This window comes from Lingula anatina, chromosome 10 (genome assembly GCF_051362555.1).
Source record: "Lingula anatina isolate TDL-2025a chromosome 10, LinAna3.0, whole genome shotgun sequence".
Taxonomy (NCBI): Eukaryota; Metazoa; Brachiopoda; class Lingulata; order Lingulida; family Lingulidae; genus Lingula; species Lingula anatina.
In genome coordinates, this window is record NC_141776.1 from 17,638,887 (window position 1) to 17,660,096 (window position 21,210).

At 34.4% G+C, this 21,210-nt stretch overlaps 1 protein-coding gene across 19 annotated transcripts in view; it reads right to left on the bottom strand.

The window, feature by feature from the left end:
• The window catches only part of LOC106171214 (muscleblind-like protein 1), a 130,732-nt gene that overhangs the window by 10,323 nt on the left and 99,199 nt on the right, over window positions 1–21,210 (bottom strand). For 10 of the 19 annotated variants that reach the window (XR_015331315.1, XM_086996872.1, XM_086996866.1 and 7 more), the window contains 7 exons: window positions 21,012–21,167; window positions 17,666–17,740; window positions 15,254–15,397; window positions 10,662–10,868; window positions 9,039–9,293; window positions 7,033–7,107; window positions 2,577–2,642 (listed from right to left, as the gene is read on the bottom strand). Coding sequence is in view for 18 of the 19 variants with exons in the window: in XM_086996872.1 (XP_086852998.1) it covers window positions 2,577–2,642; window positions 7,033–7,107; window positions 9,039–9,293; window positions 10,662–10,868; window positions 15,254–15,397; window positions 17,666–17,740; window positions 21,012–21,167 (978 nt within the window). In the remaining variant the exon portion in view is untranslated. The remainder of the gene's footprint in view (window positions 1–2,576; window positions 2,643–7,032; window positions 7,108–9,038; window positions 9,294–10,661; window positions 10,869–15,253; window positions 15,398–17,665; window positions 17,741–21,011; window positions 21,168–21,210) is intronic. The other 9 variants (XM_086996876.1, XM_086996879.1, XM_086996882.1 and 6 more) reach the window with 9 other exon arrangements.

Below are 21,210 nucleotides of genomic sequence, written 5' to 3' on the forward strand. Positions count from 1 at the left end.
GACTGTTGTGATAATCATAACTGCCCTAATTTTATTTATGTAAGAAAGTGTTATGTTTTTGGATAAAATATGCAATTGAAAAAATATTAACAATGTGTCCAATACTCTCAAAAAAAAAAAAAAAAAAAAAAAAAATCCAAATAAGTGAAGTTTGAAATGTGTGGGTAATTACCCTATCAATGATGGAGAATAAGTGGAAGATTTTAAGAAGGCATTTGACATAGTTCTTTCCATCACAGCCTGCCATTACAGAGTTGATTCAGGGATCCCTTTAACAAAAGTAATACTGAGCACAATTCACTGAATTAGTTTAAGTTTCATGAGAAAATAATAATATGAATTATGTTACGAAAGTAATATCAACAGAGATATTAAATGTTTGGTATCACAGCATTTGAAATTCATGTTCACTTCTGCAAAGAAAGTGTTAAAAGAAAGGATAATTTAAACTATACAATGAACATTTCTTATCTCCAAATTCCAACGTCATTTAAGGATTGACACATCACCAAGAAACTGTAATAAACGTTTTTAAATGATACCACACATTACACTGTTATCAAAAGGATCCCTCAATTTCACAAAAAACAAGTCATACACAATTCTCTTTAAATTAATTCATGTTTTGAAGTATAAATTTTTTTCCATTGTAACCATACATGTGCCCTCTTTCAAGAGAAAGAAAAATTCAAATTGATTTTTGCTTGCTGTGTATAACTTGTGACAAGAATTCTAAAGAAAGTACATCACTATTAAGCAACTTATTATCAAGCATTACTCTGCATTCTGACACTGATTGTCCTGCTGGTTTGGGTTGTCTTTGTTCTGACAATTCAAATGTTGGATGGAATGACCTTACTGGGCTGATATAACAATTAAACAGGCGGAGAGGAGATTTGAAATAAATGTTAGATGTCATGACAAAACTAAGATTAGCCCAGTCCCAAATTTAAATTAAAAGGCCAATTCTGTCTAGAAACGGTAATGTGATTGCATAAAAATTGCTTGAAAACATCTAGTCTGGATGATCCATGTAACTTTGGATATGATGGTGGATTCCAATAACTAGGCATGACTGAATTTTGCATGGCAAATATTTCTTGGCAACAGTTTCAACAGTAACATAACAATCCCATAACACCAGGATATCAAGTGCACCATATTATATACACAATAGAAACTTTAGAACCAAGTAAGGCAAAATAGTGAGCTCTACAGTCCTAAGCTTGTAAAATATTTTGCAACTGATAAAGTTTTATTTAAGTGATAACAGAGAATTTTTTAAAATTAAATAAACAAAGAAGGTTGCTCTCTATGTATTTATACATATTGACTAATATTTTCTAGATTTTTTGTTTCTAAAATTACTTTATTTATTATATGCATAACCACATGACACTGCTATTATGTAAAAGGTTAAAAGAACAATGTGCCCTAAAGACAAAAAAATTTAGTTCTGAATCATCAAAATGACGAAAAATCCTTTTCTTCATGATTGTGACAACTTTTTGGAAATGAGCCACCAGCAAAGCCTTCTCTGCAAATATTTGGGCTTTAAGAGAAATGTTTGATGAAGGTTGACTTAAATTTACATAGAAAATTAGGACTTTATTACATATTACTCCGAGCAGAAAGTAAATAAAATTCAAGCAAGTTACACTACAGGTAAAAGCTCATATTGGGAAATGAAAAAACCTCAAAAGCACTAACACTTCTAGTAAAACAATTTTGCATTTGGGGATTTCAATAATATCAAACAATGATTATAGCCAAAATAATTTACTAATGCAGCCCTACTACTTTGGTATTCTATAAGAATTTAATGCATCACCACAATTAGAAGTAAATTAAGTAAATTACAAGCAAAACTTGCAACATCTTGGTCCATTCAAAAATTGCAGTTATTCAATTTTTAAATTCTATATTTTTGTCTGAATTATGTTAACAGAAAGCATTTTCCTTCAAAGTTTCAAAGCTGGGAAGAAAAGGTTAATGAAAAGGAAAACCAAATACTTAAAAATATTGGCAAGCGGCATCAGGACTTGGGGGCATGTTTTCTTCTGTTCAATAACGGGCATGTTTTTGATTTTTTTTTAATCGCTGTTACCTCCATCCAGGACCCATTAACTATAACTATCTAATACCAATTAGAAGATAAATATAAAAAAGGTGCTAATGTGGCAATCCTGCAGGTGCTGTGAAAAAAAATCTAACAAATTAAATAAATAAAAAAACGAATTTTTTAACTTTCTCACCCTCTGAATCTATCATACCGTTTTTAACATCTACATCATGATAATTAGTTGGCACACACATAGTACATTGATGCTGGTTTTAACGGAGAGGTGTAGGTGGCAGCAATATATAGCTAAACACACAATCCTGCCCATACAATAATAATGATGATAATAATAAATAACAGAATCAACCAATTATGAGTGGTCCAAAGCTTTTTAGAGAGATCTGAGGAGAACAGATGGTTGATATTGAGAGAGTAGCCTGTGTCATGTGGCTGTGCAAAACCATATTTTCAAAGCCTCTATCGCTACATGCAAAGCATCATGGGATCATAGTACCAGAATGAGATCGTCGGAGGGCTCACGAGGTCGCTTCTTTCCTGTCAAGACCTCAACCACTTGCGGCTAATTAGTAGTAGGCAGAGCACATGATGGGCCAATGAAATGGCAGCATGGCAGGGTTGGCGGCACATGACAACAGCAAGCAGCAAGGCATTGTGGGTAATAAAAATAAAAAGAAAAACGGCACCTTTTGTAAAAACAAGATAAGTCAAAAACCAACATGCATTCAAAACCATTGATCTAAGCTCACTTTCAGCCCCAGTCGCATGCCTTTCAACGACTCCCCTTTTTTCTAAAAAAACATCTGTATATAAAGTTTTCCCGTTCTCTCTAATAAATTACAGAGAACTATGTGAATACAAAATTAGTTTCCATTTTCCTTTTATCCTTATAATGATGAAGTCCACTAATAGATTCCACCTGTTCACTTTAATGGTTAATGCAGATAAACTAAAAGAGTCAGGCACACAGATATAGCTCATGCTGCAGACACCGCACTCCACAACGTCTCTTCGTTACACAGACAACCAGGCAGTATTTAAATTTCACAGTACCATGCATGGCGCCCGCACTTCAGCCCCCAGCACCATTATACTCAGTGTAATTAAAAAAAAGCACCAGTCTATCATCTGGGTGGTCTCCTGGCAACAGTTGCTATGGCAATATCAAAAATATTTCTTTGCTAAGGACATTTTAGAATTAAATTTAGATCCAAAATTTGGTGCCATCAGAGAATTTGATGACCGCATGACAATGTTTTTGTTCTAGGTAACCAGACTGACCTGGTTTAGAGGGACGTTGTGGAAGGGCGGAGTCAGTGGCACACTAGATGGCACCAGGAGACGAGGAGTGTGCAAATCATAGGAAACAGCAGTGTTGACGAAGGTACGCCTCTAAGCTGTGCCTTCCATATAATTTCTCCTTTTATTTATCATTTTAACTGATATAACTTCAAAGGTATTTGTTTTGTTTTGTTACTTCAGACTTTCTTTGAAATTGTTCCCATATTTTACACACAAAATTTGCCTTTTAAGATATAACTAAGTTCATACAATTCATTTAATAAGGGAATGATCTACTTAATACTGAGTTCTACTTTTAAGAGAAAATTTCATGAGAAAAATAAGTTTTTATCCATGTTATAAGCACAATTTACCTGAAATTATCACAAATGTCAATTAAAAAAAAAGGCATAAAAGCAGCACTGAAGATTCATTGAAATCTATATATTTTTTATGTGAAAAAAAAACAAAACTGATTAGTAGTTTTTTTACAAAAAAATCCATTACAACATAAGAAATGCACACAGCATATTGAGTAACCAATTTCATCAAGATTAAGCCAAATGTAGATGAAAGTTCAGGTGAAAGATACACATATATTTTATCCAAAGAAAGTCTGAAATAACAAAGCTCAGAGTCTGAAAGGCAGCGGTCAACCCAAGACTGAAACTAAGCTAGTAGAATAAATACTTTAAGACTCTGTACACAATGTAATATGAATACTACCTAGATTAAAAAGCAATAGACAGAGAGGTCTACCCAGTTTCAAGTGTAATTATGAAATAAGATGGCAAATCACAACATTGTTTCACACAGAAAGGTATCGAAAAAATTTTTTTTGCGATATTTCATTTTCAATTAGTTAAAGTACACTTCAGAATCACTTTAAGTTCAAAACAAATCTAAAATTTCTAGTGCTATGAATTTCTGAACTACTGCAATGAATTTCTTGTTATAGTAAGATATTTTCTGCTGCATTATGTAGCAAGATGAAAGTACAAGTAGCATTATATATTTCACACAAATATAACAGCAAGTGAGAAAGGTGATTTATGTAACCAAAAGTTTGGTGCTCCTGTGTAGTCCATTTTTTCTATAACCTCATACGAATAATTAAGGTTCAAAATGTGACTTGCTGCACTGATTATATCATTCTTAAACTTCATGATATATATTTTTTTGTTTTTTTTATTATTTATTTAAGAAGCAATGATCTGAGAGCAATTTTAAAAAATGTGACTTACACTCAATTTTAGTCATTTTTGTCCAGTATTATTTTTGGCCTAAATACAATGCAAACAATTTTGTTCTATATCACTGGTTGGCATTTGAGGTTATACAGAAAATTGACTTGGGTGAAAATTGGCTTTAATAATTAAAAACAAAGATGTAAATATATGTAACAGAATAATAAAGCCAACGTTTGATAGGGGTGACTTTTTATAAACCCCTTTCAAATTTGGCAGTTCATTATACTGTTTAAGCTACATCTGCTTTGTTGTTTTTAGTTGAAATGTGAATGAATCTTGATTCAAATGCAAGTTTTCATAAGAGAGAGAGAGAGAGAGAGAGAGAGAGAGAGAGAGACAGTGTGTGTGTGTCCAAACATACAAACAACAACAGAACAGATGTTGGTACATGAATTATTCAAAAGAAAACAAAAAAGGTAAATCATATATCATCTTTGACTATCTCTCTAAACATGGAAACATACACACGAACAAACAAAACATTTTTTTCTCTATAGTAACATAAAACATACAAAACAAAAACAAATCACTATGGAAACAAAGACAGCAGGACCACTAAGAACTTTGCTACAAAGCGATGATCGACGTCACATAATACAAGGGCTTAAACAAAGTGCATAGGGCTCAAATGGTTTACAAATGGCGTAAATAGTAACCACTGGGCTTAAACAAAGACCACAGATGAGGGCTTAATAAATTATGCCCAAGTCACCAAATGAGCACTACTGTAAAACAATGCCAAGTTTTTTCAACTGGGTTATAAAAGAAATTGACAACCTACCCTGACAGCTTGCCGGACACTTGCAATATTCCCAAGCATCTGATTGGTTGATAAATTGACTCGCTAGTAATAGTGTGCTTTAATGAGATGACCTATAACAGGATTTTGGCATAAGGGAAGTGCTTTGAATCGGTTTCTTTGAAGGTGATTCGTGGCTTCAAGCTTAGAGGCTTTTAAGCTAGCTTGGCAACTGAATACAGAGAATATCCATAGTTTCACAAAACAGTGCATACTGAAAAGCTGTGTCTGAAATTATGGGATGGCGAGAGGAGAGTTTGTGAGATCTGGAATTTGAAGAAATACAGGGGGATACAAAGGGGTGAGGTAGCAGTTTGACCATGTAGCCTACAGGGTGACAGGAAAATCTGGAACAGGAATTAATCTAAGTGACATCCACAAAGCACAGTCCCCTAAAAGCCAATCCTCAGCAATAGTTCAGTTTTCCAGTCTCTTTTAAAATATATTTGTCCTTTCTGGCACCTTCATTAATTTTTCTTTTGTCAAAAGACTACTGGAAATTGAACAAGTGAAACATCTATGTTGGCAAAATGTTTGAAAATATAACAAAGAGTTTTAGACATACGACTCCAGTTTAAAAACAGTGGAAAAAATATTCTGGCTTTATCTTCTCAAATAAAATGCCCAAATCATTGAAAAATATGCTATGGAAAATTATGAAGACTTCATTTTATATGCAATTTCTTCTCATGCTAATTGTGAACAATGCGACTTTTTTTTTACAGTATGACTACATTGTATCATGCCAAAAAAAAAAAAAAAAAAAAAAAAAAAAAAAACCTGATCGAATTTTTTTAAAAATCTTTTTTATTTGCAACATTTCGCCACACTGTATCTTTTCTGCAAGGGGGAAAATAGGCTGACAACACAAGCAAAGTTCTTAGCAGTACTAGGCACCACTATGCGTGACCCAAAACAACAGAAAAATAAAGAAGTAGAAAAAACAGACATACAAAAGAGAACAGGAAGAAAGTGAACACAGAGAACAGGATAAAGAAAAATTAACAAAGCTTCCCATCGCACTACGTATCCCTGCACTGGCCGTTAAGCCATTTTGAAATTCTCCTCCCTTTTGAAAGGAAAAAAAATTCCAACATGACCTTCTTCCCAAGTTCGCAGCCTTCAGTAAGTCAGGGGCCTCATTTACAATGGGGATTGTACATTTAATTCATATGCAGAAGAAAGCCTATCATTCTTTGCCAATCATCTTTAACCAATCTTATTAAAATTAGATCATATGAATAAGCAGAGAATGACAGGACATAACTGTGTAAATGAGGGTGTGTTGGGGGGGGGGGGGGGCAGGGGAGGTTGACCTCAAGTGACCTGGTGGTTAGTTACTTTGACCACATCACCAAAGTTGTCACCTGCTCTAGCATGGTACCCCTGTGCACTTAAAGCCAACCTTGGAAGTGGGCACCTTAGGGGGATTAGGAGGCCGGACATCTTTTGAAAAAAACTGTACTGGAATAAGAACTAGTAAATTAATCACACATGAAGCGCTGACAGACTGAATTCAACTGAAAAGATGAAAGCTGGGATCGAAAGACATCCGATTTGAATCCTGCTGCTTTTTCAATCTTTCTTTCTTTTCCGTGCTTCTCAGTTTCAGTTTTACTTACATTGCTCACAGATACAGGGACAGCCGCTCCAGGCGCTTCTTGGGCGTTTAGATCCACCCAGTATGTGCCGCTGGTCTGAATTGGTAGTGATAACATTTGAAACTGGCTCGTAGCAGGGCAAAGTACCACAACAATATCCTTATCAAGTTTTCTTAATTGCTTTTAAAAGTAACTCTTCGCCATCAAGCAACCAATTTTAATTCAAGTAATGATTGTTAATCCTTTTCTGTATCTTATGTTTTGTCATTTTTCAATTAGGTCATAGTTAAAGTACCAATTATGTTTAGACTTTTTGAGAATCATGCATGTTTAGCTTTAGCTTCTTTTAGGGATGATAAAAAATTGCGGTAAATATGCCCACCCATGAAAACCACACTGAAAACCAGGATTTGTATGAATAATCAGTAATACTGTTAGGTATTTATGTAAAAATTTTTTTTGTTTTCATTTGGACCTTTCTCCTCTCCTCCTTGTAAGCAAACACAGAAAGAGCAAATTTAACAATTATGGGCTAAAATCAGAGCAAAGGGAAATAGTGGTAAAATAATTCAATCGAAATAAAAGATTACAGAGCAGCAAAGGCAGGACTATTGATGGCAATCACTGAGGAAGCTGTTATAAATTTAATTGTTTCTGTTGGTCCTGTATAACCCAAGACCGGTTTTCTGGTAATAAAATTTGTTAATATAATTTTTGTATAGACAATTTAAAAAAAGATCATGTGACAGAAATTTGTGATATTTGATTTGAAGTATTTTATTTATAATGATTGATTTTTCAAAACATATATTATCATGTTATTTGTATAATGAATACAGAAAAAGCTACAAAAAAAAAAAAAAAAAAAAAAACTTCCAAAGCTTTTCTTCCAGTAAAAGAATGATGATTATCTTTTATCCTTTTTATCATTTGGCAGCACTTTGGAGAAAGAAAGATAAAGCAGCAGCAAGGCGTAATTTAAACTCAAATATAAATTATTTGCAGCATTATTTTCTGCTTTTTTGCAATCATTTTCAATTTAAGCTTCTTTCTTCTTTGATTTAATATTTTGAGAGATAGGTAGGAACAGAGAGGTACAAATAAGATGTAGCAAGCAGATTTTCTTCATTTCTGATATTTTTTTCTGTTTGTTGAGGAAGAAAATTGGGGAAAGGTTGTACAAAAGATGTAGCAAGCGGCGGACTGGATGGCTGCAGGGCAGGGATTTCCTGCCAATGAAGAGCACGCAGTGTCAGAGAAGCAGACCACAACCTCCACATAGTGGTTCTGACCTCATTTTCATATAGGACTGTTTTAATAATTTATTATTATTATCTTTTTTTTTTTTGTTCAAGAACTTCATTTTCAAATTTTGAATGAGGTCAAAAGTAATCATTTATGCCATCCTGTCAAATTACACATCATATCTCACAGCTTTAGTTCATCAGTTCATCCAAAATAACGAAATATGGATGGTTCCATGAATCAATGAGGCTATATGCCATGGTTTCAAATACTGAATATTTTATAATATTATAAAAACCATGAGCGATGATATTAAAGTTGACAGCAGTGCATTCTTTGATTATGCAAATGTCCAAAATGTTCCATTATTAAGTAATTAAACAGCTTATCTATATTTCATTGAAGGGGGAAGTGGTGTTCTCCACTGTCTTGTTGGCTCATATACTATATAAGTGTCAAAAAAAAATTAAAGTGTATAGGAGTCGCATCACACTTGATTTAGTAAAAAAAGAAATAGAAAAAAATTCTGCAATTCTGAGGTACCTTGACAATTTCCACAAAACAAAACAAAACAAAAAAAAAAAAAAAATACCTGGCTTCTTAGGCAAGACCACTTTAGACCGAAAGTTTTCCTAACTTGCTTCATGAGACAACAAGATTAGAGAGGAAAAAACCCACTGCTTCGGTTCAAACCAGTTTTGGCGCGAAGAGTCTAAAGACAGAGATAACTGTGTGGAGGTTGCGCGTGGCAAGAGAGAGACCAAGCGGGAGACAATCCCTACCATAGCTTGGGCTTGAGCAGTGGCAGCGGCAGCAGCAGCATTAGCTCTTTGTTGAATAGCCTTAATCTGGGCCTGAAGGTGAGGAGGAGGGTGGAAGTAACGACACGAGTCGCGCGAGCACTTCCCCTTAATGTAATCCATACAGACAGTTACATGGTTATCGTTTGGGTCAATGTGCACGCTGTCAGGGGGGTGGGCGTATCTACACTCATCGTGCTCACGACTGCACGCTCCGCGCTGAAACTCACGACATACCTGGAAGAGAAGAGAGAAAGAAAATTGCGTGTAATTATGAGTGCATGGCTGAAACAGACAAAATAAGATTTTACTGTCACAGATATCCGTTTTTGGATTTTGGCTGTGTTTAATTCTTTTGAATTTATTCTTAATTATATTAAGTCATGAAACAAAGAGAAAACATGTCACAGTCAGTAAAATATTTTTAACAATATAACTGCTTCATGAATATATTCATTTATAAACCATCGTCAATTCAATAACCAAAAATGCAGAATTAATGAAGTGTAATCCTGAAAAGAGAGGACTTGGTTAAACAAAGTTTCCAAATCACCAACAGGTCCCAACCAATACCTTTATAAATATATAACAGTCATGTCATGTGTCTCCAGCACTTTAAAGCACTTTATATTCTATTTATTTGTGAAAAACGTATGTGAAGGACCAACTTTTTCACAGCACCTTCTATAAAGATATATTAATTTTTTCTGAGTTCAAAAATTGGAAGTTTAGACCTGCTCAAATCTGTGTCCAACTGTGGACTTCAGAGCAAAGAAAACACCCATTGGAAAAAAAAAAAGGTGATGCACCTTGAATTTTTTTCACATTCAGGTTGCATATTATTGCAAATCACAGTAATTGAAGTAAAATAAAAAATAAAAAACACAGACAATCACATGAACTACAAAAGAACAAATCCCGATCATAAAAATAGATACAGAGTGATTAAGGAGAGCTGTCCCCCTCTCCATCATTTCCATTCCATAAAAAGATCTATAAAAGAGAGGAAACTGCACAGACAAAGGAAATAACAATCAAACTAAGTGCTCCATCACCAAGATGTTCCCCATCCATTTCCATTTATATTCATGCAATGGAGAACAGCAGGAGGAATGACAAATCACTGAGATTTGTTTACCCATAGAAAATATATTTCAAAGGAAAAAAGAAAAGCAATCTCTCCAAAGTTTGGGTCAAAATGAAATTATCCAAGGGATAAAGTGGAGGCATGAGGGGCTATAATATAATACTACTACATAATACGGAGGCAATAATTTTAATGAACTAAAATGGTAACAGTGAACTGAACATTTCCTTCTACCTCATAAGTTGGTTTAGATCCTCCTCTCCCCCCCTACCCTGCCCCCCAGACTTAAGCCACACCCCACATACATACACTCCTTATGTTAAGCATTAGAATATGACATGGACTGACCCTCTAGTCTTCACGACTTCAGTAGTTTAAACCAAGTTGTAAGTGCAGTACATGTATGCAACCCTCCAGTGAAGTGCTAAGCCAACATCATGGCCTCTGTTCCTCCCTCACCCTACCCCCTCCCTACCCCCACCACATACGCCAAAACCCTCCCCACCCTAAGGCACTACCTCTAGTCTATCTGCCCGCTGCAGCTTGGACTGGGCGGCGACCGTGGTGGGGACCCCTCCGGGGAGCTGAGCCGTGGAAGCCAGCGCCATGGACTGCATCATTTGGTTCCCGTCGGTGCTGCTGATCAAGCCCGCCGCGGCTGGGATTCCTGGGAGGGACGTGGCGTACTGGAATGCAGGGGGGACACCGCCAATGTACTGGGGGGCCTGGAAGAATAATGGCAACAATGTATCTTAATGTAAATGTTTTTAATTATATTGTAATAAATTGAAGGGAATGAGGTCATCTTCTATGTGGTGTCTGGAATGAGAATGACAACTTTTCAGTTTGTTTTGCATAAAATACATAAATGCATAAATAAATAAATGAGAAAAAGATAAATAAATACAAGCCATGTTAATAAATAAAACAAAAATCAAACAAACACACATAAGTCAAAAGAAAATAGAAAATTGTTAATGTTGAAGGTACACTTGAAATTGTTACATGAAGTTTTTCAAAATATTATCATTTTTTCTCTGTTTCTTTTGTGAAATATTATACCTGGCTTTTTAATATCCCTCCATTTTCCATATGACATGGCTTAAAACTGGCGAGCTTGATAATTTTTCTTTAAATGAGTCTTGCTTTATTTTTTAAACCTAATCTAGTAATATAATTTGGGTTTAATATATATTATATAGTTTATACAATGGCTGTATAAACTTATCTGTTATTATAAGGGGAAAAAATAATCAACAGTAGTTCAAAATGTTCCAAATTGTGTTATTTTTTTTTTTAATGAGGAAGGAGACTTCTCACCCCCTGACCCTCTAGCTAATCTGAATCCATCCATACTTAAAAACACCAAGCGTTAATGACTTTATTTCCTTATAAATTATGTTCATTCAATCATCAGTAGTGAGGCAGGGGGCTTTTTAAGTGTTAAAGAATTGAAGGCCTGATAGAATTCCTTCCATGATTCACCATGTTTCCTCTCCACCGCAGGTGCAATTGCGTTATCCCATTTTCTCTGGATGATATCATTCTCGGTATCTTAGCAACAAATGAAAACATTAGTCATGTGTGTCAAACAGCTCAATTGGATGAGGCAGAGATAATTGGATGATGGACCATTGTTGCTTTGCTTATTATTATCTGTGTAGGTTTTCAAAACATAATGCCCATTTAATTTTTGGAGTGTCAACCTAACATTATTTTTAATATTGGCATCACAGAGATAAACTACGTTCGATAAACCTCCCAAAAATTTGATAAATTTATCCTGATGCTGTTTTGCTCTCAGTTTTATTGCAATGTAACACCACTGCTCTTACTGCTATCTGATCCAAGTACTATCATAACACATGAATTCTTCATCCACAAACCTACTTAAAAGTATTCTATCTGGAATTTTCGCGAATTTTCCATGAGAGAAAAGCAATTTTCTTCTTTTAATGAATCATTGTCTGAGCCATCCCTGCACCTAGACCCAATTTTTTAGACCACTTCTAATTACCTCTGCCAAGGAGGTTATGTTTTCACCCCTGTTTGTTTGTTTGTTTGTCTGTCTGTCATCAACATAACTCAAAAAGTTATGGACCGATTTTGATAAAGTTTTCAGGAACTGTCAGATGTGGGCCAAGTAACAGACGATTAGTTCTTGGTGGTGATCCAGATCAATAATCAATCAATAATCAATAATAATCAAAAATTGTCTGCGCTCTCGTAGTGTTTTTCTAGTTATATAATTAAATCCTAAAGGACTGCCCAGTCACTTAGACTGCCATGTACACCTTTCAGAAGGAAATATCCTGATCAGGTACTTTTGTTTGAGGGGTTTTATCATTTATGAATTGTGGATTGGGAAACATAATCGGTATCTTTGCAGGATATCTAGTAATAAATATATGACTTTGTCACATTTTTCAGATTTTGATAATTAAGTCTTTATAAGAACAGGTTTAAAATCTTATAAATGGCTTGGTTGATTTTTTTTAAAGAGCAAGTTCATCTCGGTACAGCCACTGTATTTTCACAATGAATGGTTTTGTCCTGTGCAAGTAAAATACAACAAGACAACATGATGTTATAAAATTAATCACCCACTGCTTTAAAAACACATAGCGCTCATTCATTCATATGAACCAGATCCATTATAAAAAAAAACACACTATAATGAGACCACATAATCCGTGCCGTACATAAATGGCAAACAAGTCACGTAATGTAAAATAATGAAGAAGTCCTTTGTGACAGACCCATGATGTTCCTTTGTCCCCAGTGAAACTGTAATGATGCCAAACATAATAACTTGACGTGTGTCACGCCTGACAGGTACTTCACAATTTGTCTGCCAGCGCTGCAGATGGGAAAGGACTAAGGAGGGCATGCTTAATGGTTTGTGGAAAGTCACAGGCAATTTTTCACAATCCAGGTGACAAACAGTAGCTTCTTTTTCTTTCCTTCATTTTGTCTTTGTTTTGTTGTGTTTTTTTTTTCTTTTGCTTAAGTGGACCTCCACCGAGTCAACCAGTGACACATTCAGGACAAAATAACGGCATAATCCAAAACAGTTTCCTTGGAGATACCTGTAGAATATTGCTCTAAAAGTACTACCTGAAGAAGACTGCTTTAAAAACACCTGTCAAGCGAGATCAGGCTTCGTCTATTTTCCCCCCCAAGTTCTTACATGGTTTTTCATCGGCCTGCACACAATAAACTTCTCGTCTTTTCAATTTTGGAATTTTACTCAAAACTTCAAGCAACAGACATAGTGTGCCAAAATTTAAGACTGAAAGATCCCAGTGATCCTTAATGCCATTTGCACTTTTATATTTCCAACAGTAAAATGTAGTCTTTTATCCTGTGTACAGTAATTTTAAAGTTCAAGCAGCAGTCTCATTAAAACAAATATCATTTTATTATTGTTGCAATGTTCTTATCATTTAATGCACAAATTCAACCCAATGGGTTGTAATTTTAATAAATTATTATTATCAATATTATTATTAACTTGGAACATTGTGATGGTGACAGTGTGACTCATCATTTGTGCAGGGCATGTCTTTGTCTACTTTCCATAATTCTGATTTCATTAATGGTTCTAGAACTTAAATGCCATTGAACAATTCATGTTAATTCAAAATGTGCATGTCTGGATCTGTATGTTGAAGTCTTGCCACAGCAATAAAACAGTAAATAAATAATACAAATAAATAAATAAACAAATAAACACATAAATGAATAAATAAAAAAATAAATAATGAAAACAAAATAAGATTTAAAAAATAATAAATAAATAAATAAAAGTGTGTATTTATAATAAATGGACTGCAGTTCAACACCTGAAAGGAAGAATACAAGATTAAACAAGATCAATTGAGAAATAATAAAAAAAATAAATAAATAAATTTTAAAAAATGATACATTGAAATGACATGTAGTGTTAATTTATCTGTTCTTTATCTATAAAAGTTGAACGGTTTTTCTGTAAAAGTTAAATGTCAAAGTGATAGAGACAAGTTGAACATTTTATTTACTTGAAACAGAAAATGCTGATGTTTTAATCAAAGTATAACTAAAATTAAGCTAAAGTATAGATACAAAAGCGAGCAGAGATACAAGCTTAAGCCTTGTACACAGACTCACATGCATTTACAACATAATAGCTACAGTCACATAAGGTGTGTTCAGACTAGGTCAACATGTTCACCAGTATCAGTCAGTGACGCAATCTTGACATAAACCAGTGCAACACTGACTTTGTCTAAGCACACCTTCAAAAATTCCCATTAGTGAAGATTTTGAAGAGATTCATTTAAAATGGAGATAATGAATTTTTGGAAAACTAGTAACTTTTTTTCTTTTTTAACCTGGTATACTGCACAGTTTGCCATGATCGGAGACAGACTGGACCCCAAATCAACTTTTTTCTGCATCTTTTTCAATTTTGACTTTTATAACTTTCAAATATTAATATATTCCATTCAATTATGACAAATTAAGAAAGTTCCAGGACTTGATGAGGGGCTATCACTAAAGATACTGCATCAGGGGTCCATTTTGAAATAAAAATCTTTTTACTGGTAATTTTCAAGGGTAATTTTGAAAAGGATCCATGATTTTTTTCTATGCTAAGCTGAAATATTTAGCATCTTTTGAGAATCTTTTTTAAATACCCAATACACCACTCCTTACTAGGTCCATTTTAATTTAATCATTTTGATTAAATAGTACTTCTTGATTTTGATTGTTGTATTTGAATGATCTAAACAAATTACTGGAATTAAACTAAAAAATAAAAAACAAATAAATAAAAATCCACTAATGAATGTCTTAGTGAGGTGTGTAGCGTGAGATGATATCCACAATTTCGAAAGTAGACAATCCACAAAAATCTAGATCTAGTCATGACTTCTACAGCTCTAAACTATGAGAATAAAATCACACATGCGGGCAAGCTGATATTACTACTGATACTGAATGGGAATCGCACAGCTCTGGTATTTTCAGCCGTGCTGTTATACCATGTCCAACCATATGAGTCTGGTCTAGTATAGGGTTCTACACTAAAACCCTGTTCGATATGACCAACCAAATGCGCACGTACCGTATAAAAGTTGGAGGCCGGGTTTTTAGATCGTAGGTACGCCTCCTCTAGTGGGGAGGTGGACTCTATGTCGCAGTAACTTGTATAGGGCCACACCCCCTCTGCTTGCGTCCTGGCTGTCATGGGGTTAACCCGCGGTGCTTGCTACGAGAGGAATAAATAATTACTGGCCACTGATTGGTCAATTTATTAGAAAAATGAGGGGCAAAATTGACATGGGCTTAATATCTGTGATGTCATTGCTGGCCATTTTGGCTGTAACTGATGGGACCCAATATTCCTTGGTCTATAGATTTTGAATAAAGTGAGAATGAAAAATAAAAAGGTGGTCTCCTCTGGAATTTGTGAAGGATATCAAAGATGCAAATATAATAATTTCCCATTAATTGCTGGTTTGGTGACTGACTATTGTCAAAGGCCTTGTCTCCTCTCTTAAAAAGGGTTCTGCTAGATTCAAGAAAATTATATATTTTCTGCAGTTGTTTGTTTTTGTTACAGGGTACCTTTGATATGCAACTAAAACGAAGGATTGAGCCATATATATTTCAACACTCTCTTCTTTTCCCCATGTAAACTTACAGTAACATGTTTCCCTTTAATAAATTTTGATCTTTTAAGAACTGAACAGGAGGCATTACAGTTAAGGTCAGGAAAGATCATGGGAAAATATTAACTTCAATGGACTCTAAATTTCGATTCACACACTTAGCTATTAGTAATAGCCATCATTTATATGCTGGGGGCCAAGAAAAATTATTGCTCCTTTGCAAACTTGATTAAAAAACACTCAAAAACAAGCAAGTCTTTAAGGTTTTATATTTTTTCCTTTAATTGGGTATAATTGTCCATGCGATGACAAAGTGCTTGTTATGCACATGCCATATTACATCAATACTGGCTTAAGAAATCCATTACATAACTTTTATACAATTTAATGGATATCACAGACATATTGATTCCCTTTAAACTTTTGATAAACGGCAGGTAGTTATCATCCTATCTTAACTGAACCTAAATTAACTTGGTGGATCTCTAGCTCCTTTGTTAACTTTCCTATAAAAATTAATTTCAAGAAGCAGTTCTGATCTAAGGACTCGGATTTGTGATATCTTGAGTTTAACTTAGTGACATGCTACCTCAGCAAATTATATGATTATGCTATGCAGGGAAAGAAATATTAATTTAAGATAATTATCTTATCAGGCAGGGGATGGAAATAACGGGGATAAAAGTAACCACATGATCTGATGACATAGCATGTTACGACATCAGAAATGGAATGGAAATTGACCTTAACACACGGCAGGTATTTTCTTCCAACTTATCATAAACTACTTCTCAGCTTCTTCTTCCCTCCCCCCACTCCCCACAATTTTTTTTACAAACACAGCATTAATATGAGTGCCTCTGTTTCACATGATTTAGATTTTTTGTTTTACAGCATAACTTGCATGGCAGACATAAAGGACATAAAGGAAGCATATATAAATGTACATACAGTGTGCGTAAAAAGCACATACACAGGCCAGACAAAGCAGCATCTGCTCTAATAGCTAATAATCACATATGTTTTATGAGTAGGGATGTTTTTTAAGGTACCTCATTCATAGCTTTTTTTCTGTACACTTCATTTTTTGTTATAACTTTCACTCAGATTTATTTGAGGTGGAATAAAAATGTTTGTTATAAGAAACATTATAATATGTCCAATTTAAATTTGTTTGATTTCTAAAAATGAAAATGGTCTAATTTGCTCAAAGATTTTAATTCACTTTATATGGCAGTTGAAACTAGATAAATTTTGCAAAACCCTAACAGCTGTTGTCTTCACTGCTTTTACCATAATTGGAAAATTGCTGTGAAAAAAAAAATTAATGGGCTTCACTTTTGGAAAACTGTTAACTGTTCAAAAGCAAATGTGTGAAGTTGACTGTCAGACAGAGGAAGCCTTTTTTAAAGGCATTATATTCTGATTGTCATTTATAGCAAGTGACATGAAGAGAATTTTGGGGATTACTGATAATCTAACAGTACCATAGGGGGCAGCACTTGTTAAGCTATCAACTTTTGGTCCAAAATTGACAACTTTCCAAATCCAAGAAACATATGGACCATTTAGTTAAAAAACTAACAAAACAATGTAAGGTTTTTTTCAGATAAGAACAGCCTTTTTTTTCTGTAAGCAAATTTATTAAGTTTGGCAAGTGGAAAATTAATAAATAACATATGGCGATTCATCCGGGCTGCGACTGATGCTTAACAAGCAAAGAAGCAGAGGCAGCGTCAGCAAGAGTGGCATTGGCAATATGGAGGCAATCGACAGCGGTTACATGGACTAGACAACGAGCGGCATCAGCAGCGGCCAACGAGGAACGAGGCAATGATGTAAAAATGAGGTGAATTACCACTAACCACAATGCCTGTCACCGCTTGAGGCCATACGGGGGCACTTGAGTACGCAAATGTCTTGCCACTTGTGTCATATGTCAATAAGAGGGAGGAAAAAAAACAAAAGAACCAAATTAGTATGATACAGTGCTAGGACCAACTAACAACATACTAGGAACCATTTTCTCAAAAAAAAAAAAAAAAAAAAAAAAACAGCAGGTAGAGCAATGTCCGACAATATATTTGGAGTTAAACTTTTCATATTGCAGTGTATCTCTAAAAGCCAACACAAGTATAGTTTTATACAGGCATGGTTTTAGAAAATTTCCAAAACAGAGGGAAAAAATTCACAATGTGCAGTAAGAGTTCATATATTAACAATTTTTTGCGCATAAAAAGTACCCCACACACACAAACACTCACAAAAAAAAAAAAAAAAAAGAACATTGCCATCCCAGTACTTATAAACAAAATTTTGAGAAAATGGCCCCAGGACTGCAGTATTTGAGCAGGATGAGAAAGGTGATGGCTCTTTCAGAACATGGAACAAAATATATCTGATTCCAAAATAAATGGTTCTTTTTAACAAAATTTAATTTCAATCACCACAAAAATGATGAGTGAATGTAACAGATGCATGGATTATGATAACAAAGAAACTCAAAAACAAATAAATATAAACACAAGTAATGAAATAAATGGAGAACTTCACTCAACTCATCCATTGTCAGATCAGTCCAATATATAAAGGAAACACAACATATAACTAAAACAAGCATAAATGGAGGTGCTTCTGCCATTATGACAACCGTGATATGTCAAATCATCATTAAAAGAACATGGCGTAAGCAACTCTATGTAATAACATATAATATACAGTGAAAGTTAAACAAAATATAAATAAAATGCAAAGGATGTGTCAAATGTAAGATTAAAATGCAGAACGTTTAAATGTCAGGGAAGGAAATTATCAATTAAGGTTAACTGCTGAAAGGTGCCACTTAAAATGTTAGACAAAACTGAGCTGGTTGGAAGATACTTAAATTATGCTATTCCTTTACAATAAGCAGCGCTGTATTTCAAATCAGAGTTATGTGGCAACTGCAGGAAAGATATGTTATATTTGCCCCCTTTTTTTATGAGCCAAAAATGTACAATCTGAAATACCTCTGTATTTCATTGATGCTGTTTGAAAAGAGCTTTAATTCAATGGAGATGGGAGGAGAAGGAGGAAGGGGGGGGAGAGAAGAGTTGGTGTGAATATGGCCTGTTACACATTCTGGTAATTGCGATTCTATTTTGTAAATAACCAAAAAGGCAAGATTCATAACCTACTCATTTTAATAAACTTAATCATGCCAAAAGTACATCTGAATTTTTCTATTTTTCTTTCTTTTTTTTATTTGAAATTTTTCCGCATATATCAATCATTTGAACAATTCAAACACCTAATTTCTTTTAAGACTTTATTCAGTGAAAAATAATCTTTTACCTCTGAGATCAAATTTAAAATGGTTCATCAGGGACAGGTTATTCACAAAATGAATAGACATATGAAAGATTGGATACTTCTTTGCCTACAGCAATAAATCAAACCCCTGAGTAATAGGCTTTGTACATGACAGTATGGGTAACATACCCTAGATAAAACAAAAAGAGATAAGATAAAAGAATAAAATGCTTAGTTGAACTTTCCCTATCTATCCAATAAATTATGATCTTATGGAATCATTAATTTTAAGCATTTGCCACTTGTCCGGGTCAAACAAAAACTCTACAAAATGATACCGTCATTTTTTACGGTGCAGATTCTGGGAAAGAAATGGATACTTCTCAAATCACCTGCAGCTTTAAGTTGTCATACATATTTTCTTTTTAATAAATCAGTTTAACTGGGGGTAATCTCAAGTTTCAGCAATCTACCTGCCCCTAAAATGGACTCCCAAGATGGAATGTTTGAAAACTCCTTCGGAAGAGGCAAGGCCTGATGGCATGGCCTGATGGTAACTTCGACAAATATAACATCTGCTATAGGCACCCCTAGAATACCTAGATGTAAGAACAAGATATGCAACATCCTCTGTATCCTCAGGACTGGATAAATGTTAAGATATTTTTCCTGTCTCATGGGGAGAAATCGGCATGCCTTCATGATCACCTCAAGCTCGTCTTATCGGTATACCATCAATATTATTCTCTGGGTAAAGTGTAGAGGTATTCCCACCCTCTCTCTTCGGCACCTGAATGATTTTTATCTCATATTTTTCTGCTAAGTTACTGATGGTATCTCCCTCCCTTCTCACTAAATTACTTTTCCACATCTGGATCCTTGTGATATTAACAAGATCACTAGTGGTCTTCAAACACAATTATTGCAATCTTTTCATGATCTCATTTCTTTTTGTTGAATAATCAGTAATTTTTGGTGATCTCAATATATATATATATATATATATATATATATATATATATATATATATATATATATATATATATATATCAAAGTTGATCTCCATATTCCACTTTTAGAATCTGTTTTAGAATAGGCCAAGGGGGAAGGGGAGGGGCGGAGTGGCAGACGGAGAGAGTGGGGGGGACTTCTCTGATTTTTTTAACTATGGGCAACTTATTTGATCCATTAGACCTTTTCTACAAGTTTTCAAATACACCTTTCATGCTTATGTCATGCTATCTTTTATGCCTTGCGATACTGTGACAGAAATTATAAGCCTTTTCAACATGCTCCTTTTGGAAAATCAAGTCTTGCAAGTAAGCCCAGATCTTTTTTTTCCCCTTAAAATGATCTGGTGTATGGACAGATATAAATGTGAGTGGGCAAGTAAGTGAATTAAGAAAAAAATTACAAATATCTAAGCATACGAGCAGTGAACAAATACTGACAAGCAAGCATGCTTTTAAAACTATAAGTCTGTCATACCATACCATAAACATATCCACTTATATAATAACATCTAATTTTACCAGACTGGAGCAAAACTAGTTCACCCAAGAAAATGCACCTTTGCAAAAACTGGTATTTTGCCACATCTAAATGTAGCTCCATACCAAATTAGGTATTGGTATAAACTTATCACAACCAATGTGGCTTAAATAGTGCTTGCTTACAAGAAGTTGTAAAAGTTACAACTAAAAAAATTGATTAATAAACAATCTTGACATTGCACTTACAGAACCTTTTATTTTTCTTAACAAATAGCAGCACAACGGCACTTTTCCTGTACAGTAAACTAGTTTTGCATCATTTACAAGTTCAGGGCTATGGATATGAGCTATTGGAGTTATTCTTTGCCAGTTGTCATGGATACATGTATATATATCGCCATGGATACACAATGCCATGGATACTCACCATGGGCATCACCTGGTAACCAGCCTGTTGTGTCAGCATCTGCATCTGTAGGTTCTTCATGATCAAGTTATTTCGACCATTTTGTAGAAGCTGCTCTCGAAGATGTTGGGGCGGGTGAAGATATTTACATGGTGGCTCCTTCCTTTGACATTTACCCTGTAATAAATGAGGTTAAAAGCACTTTAAAATATTGTTTTAA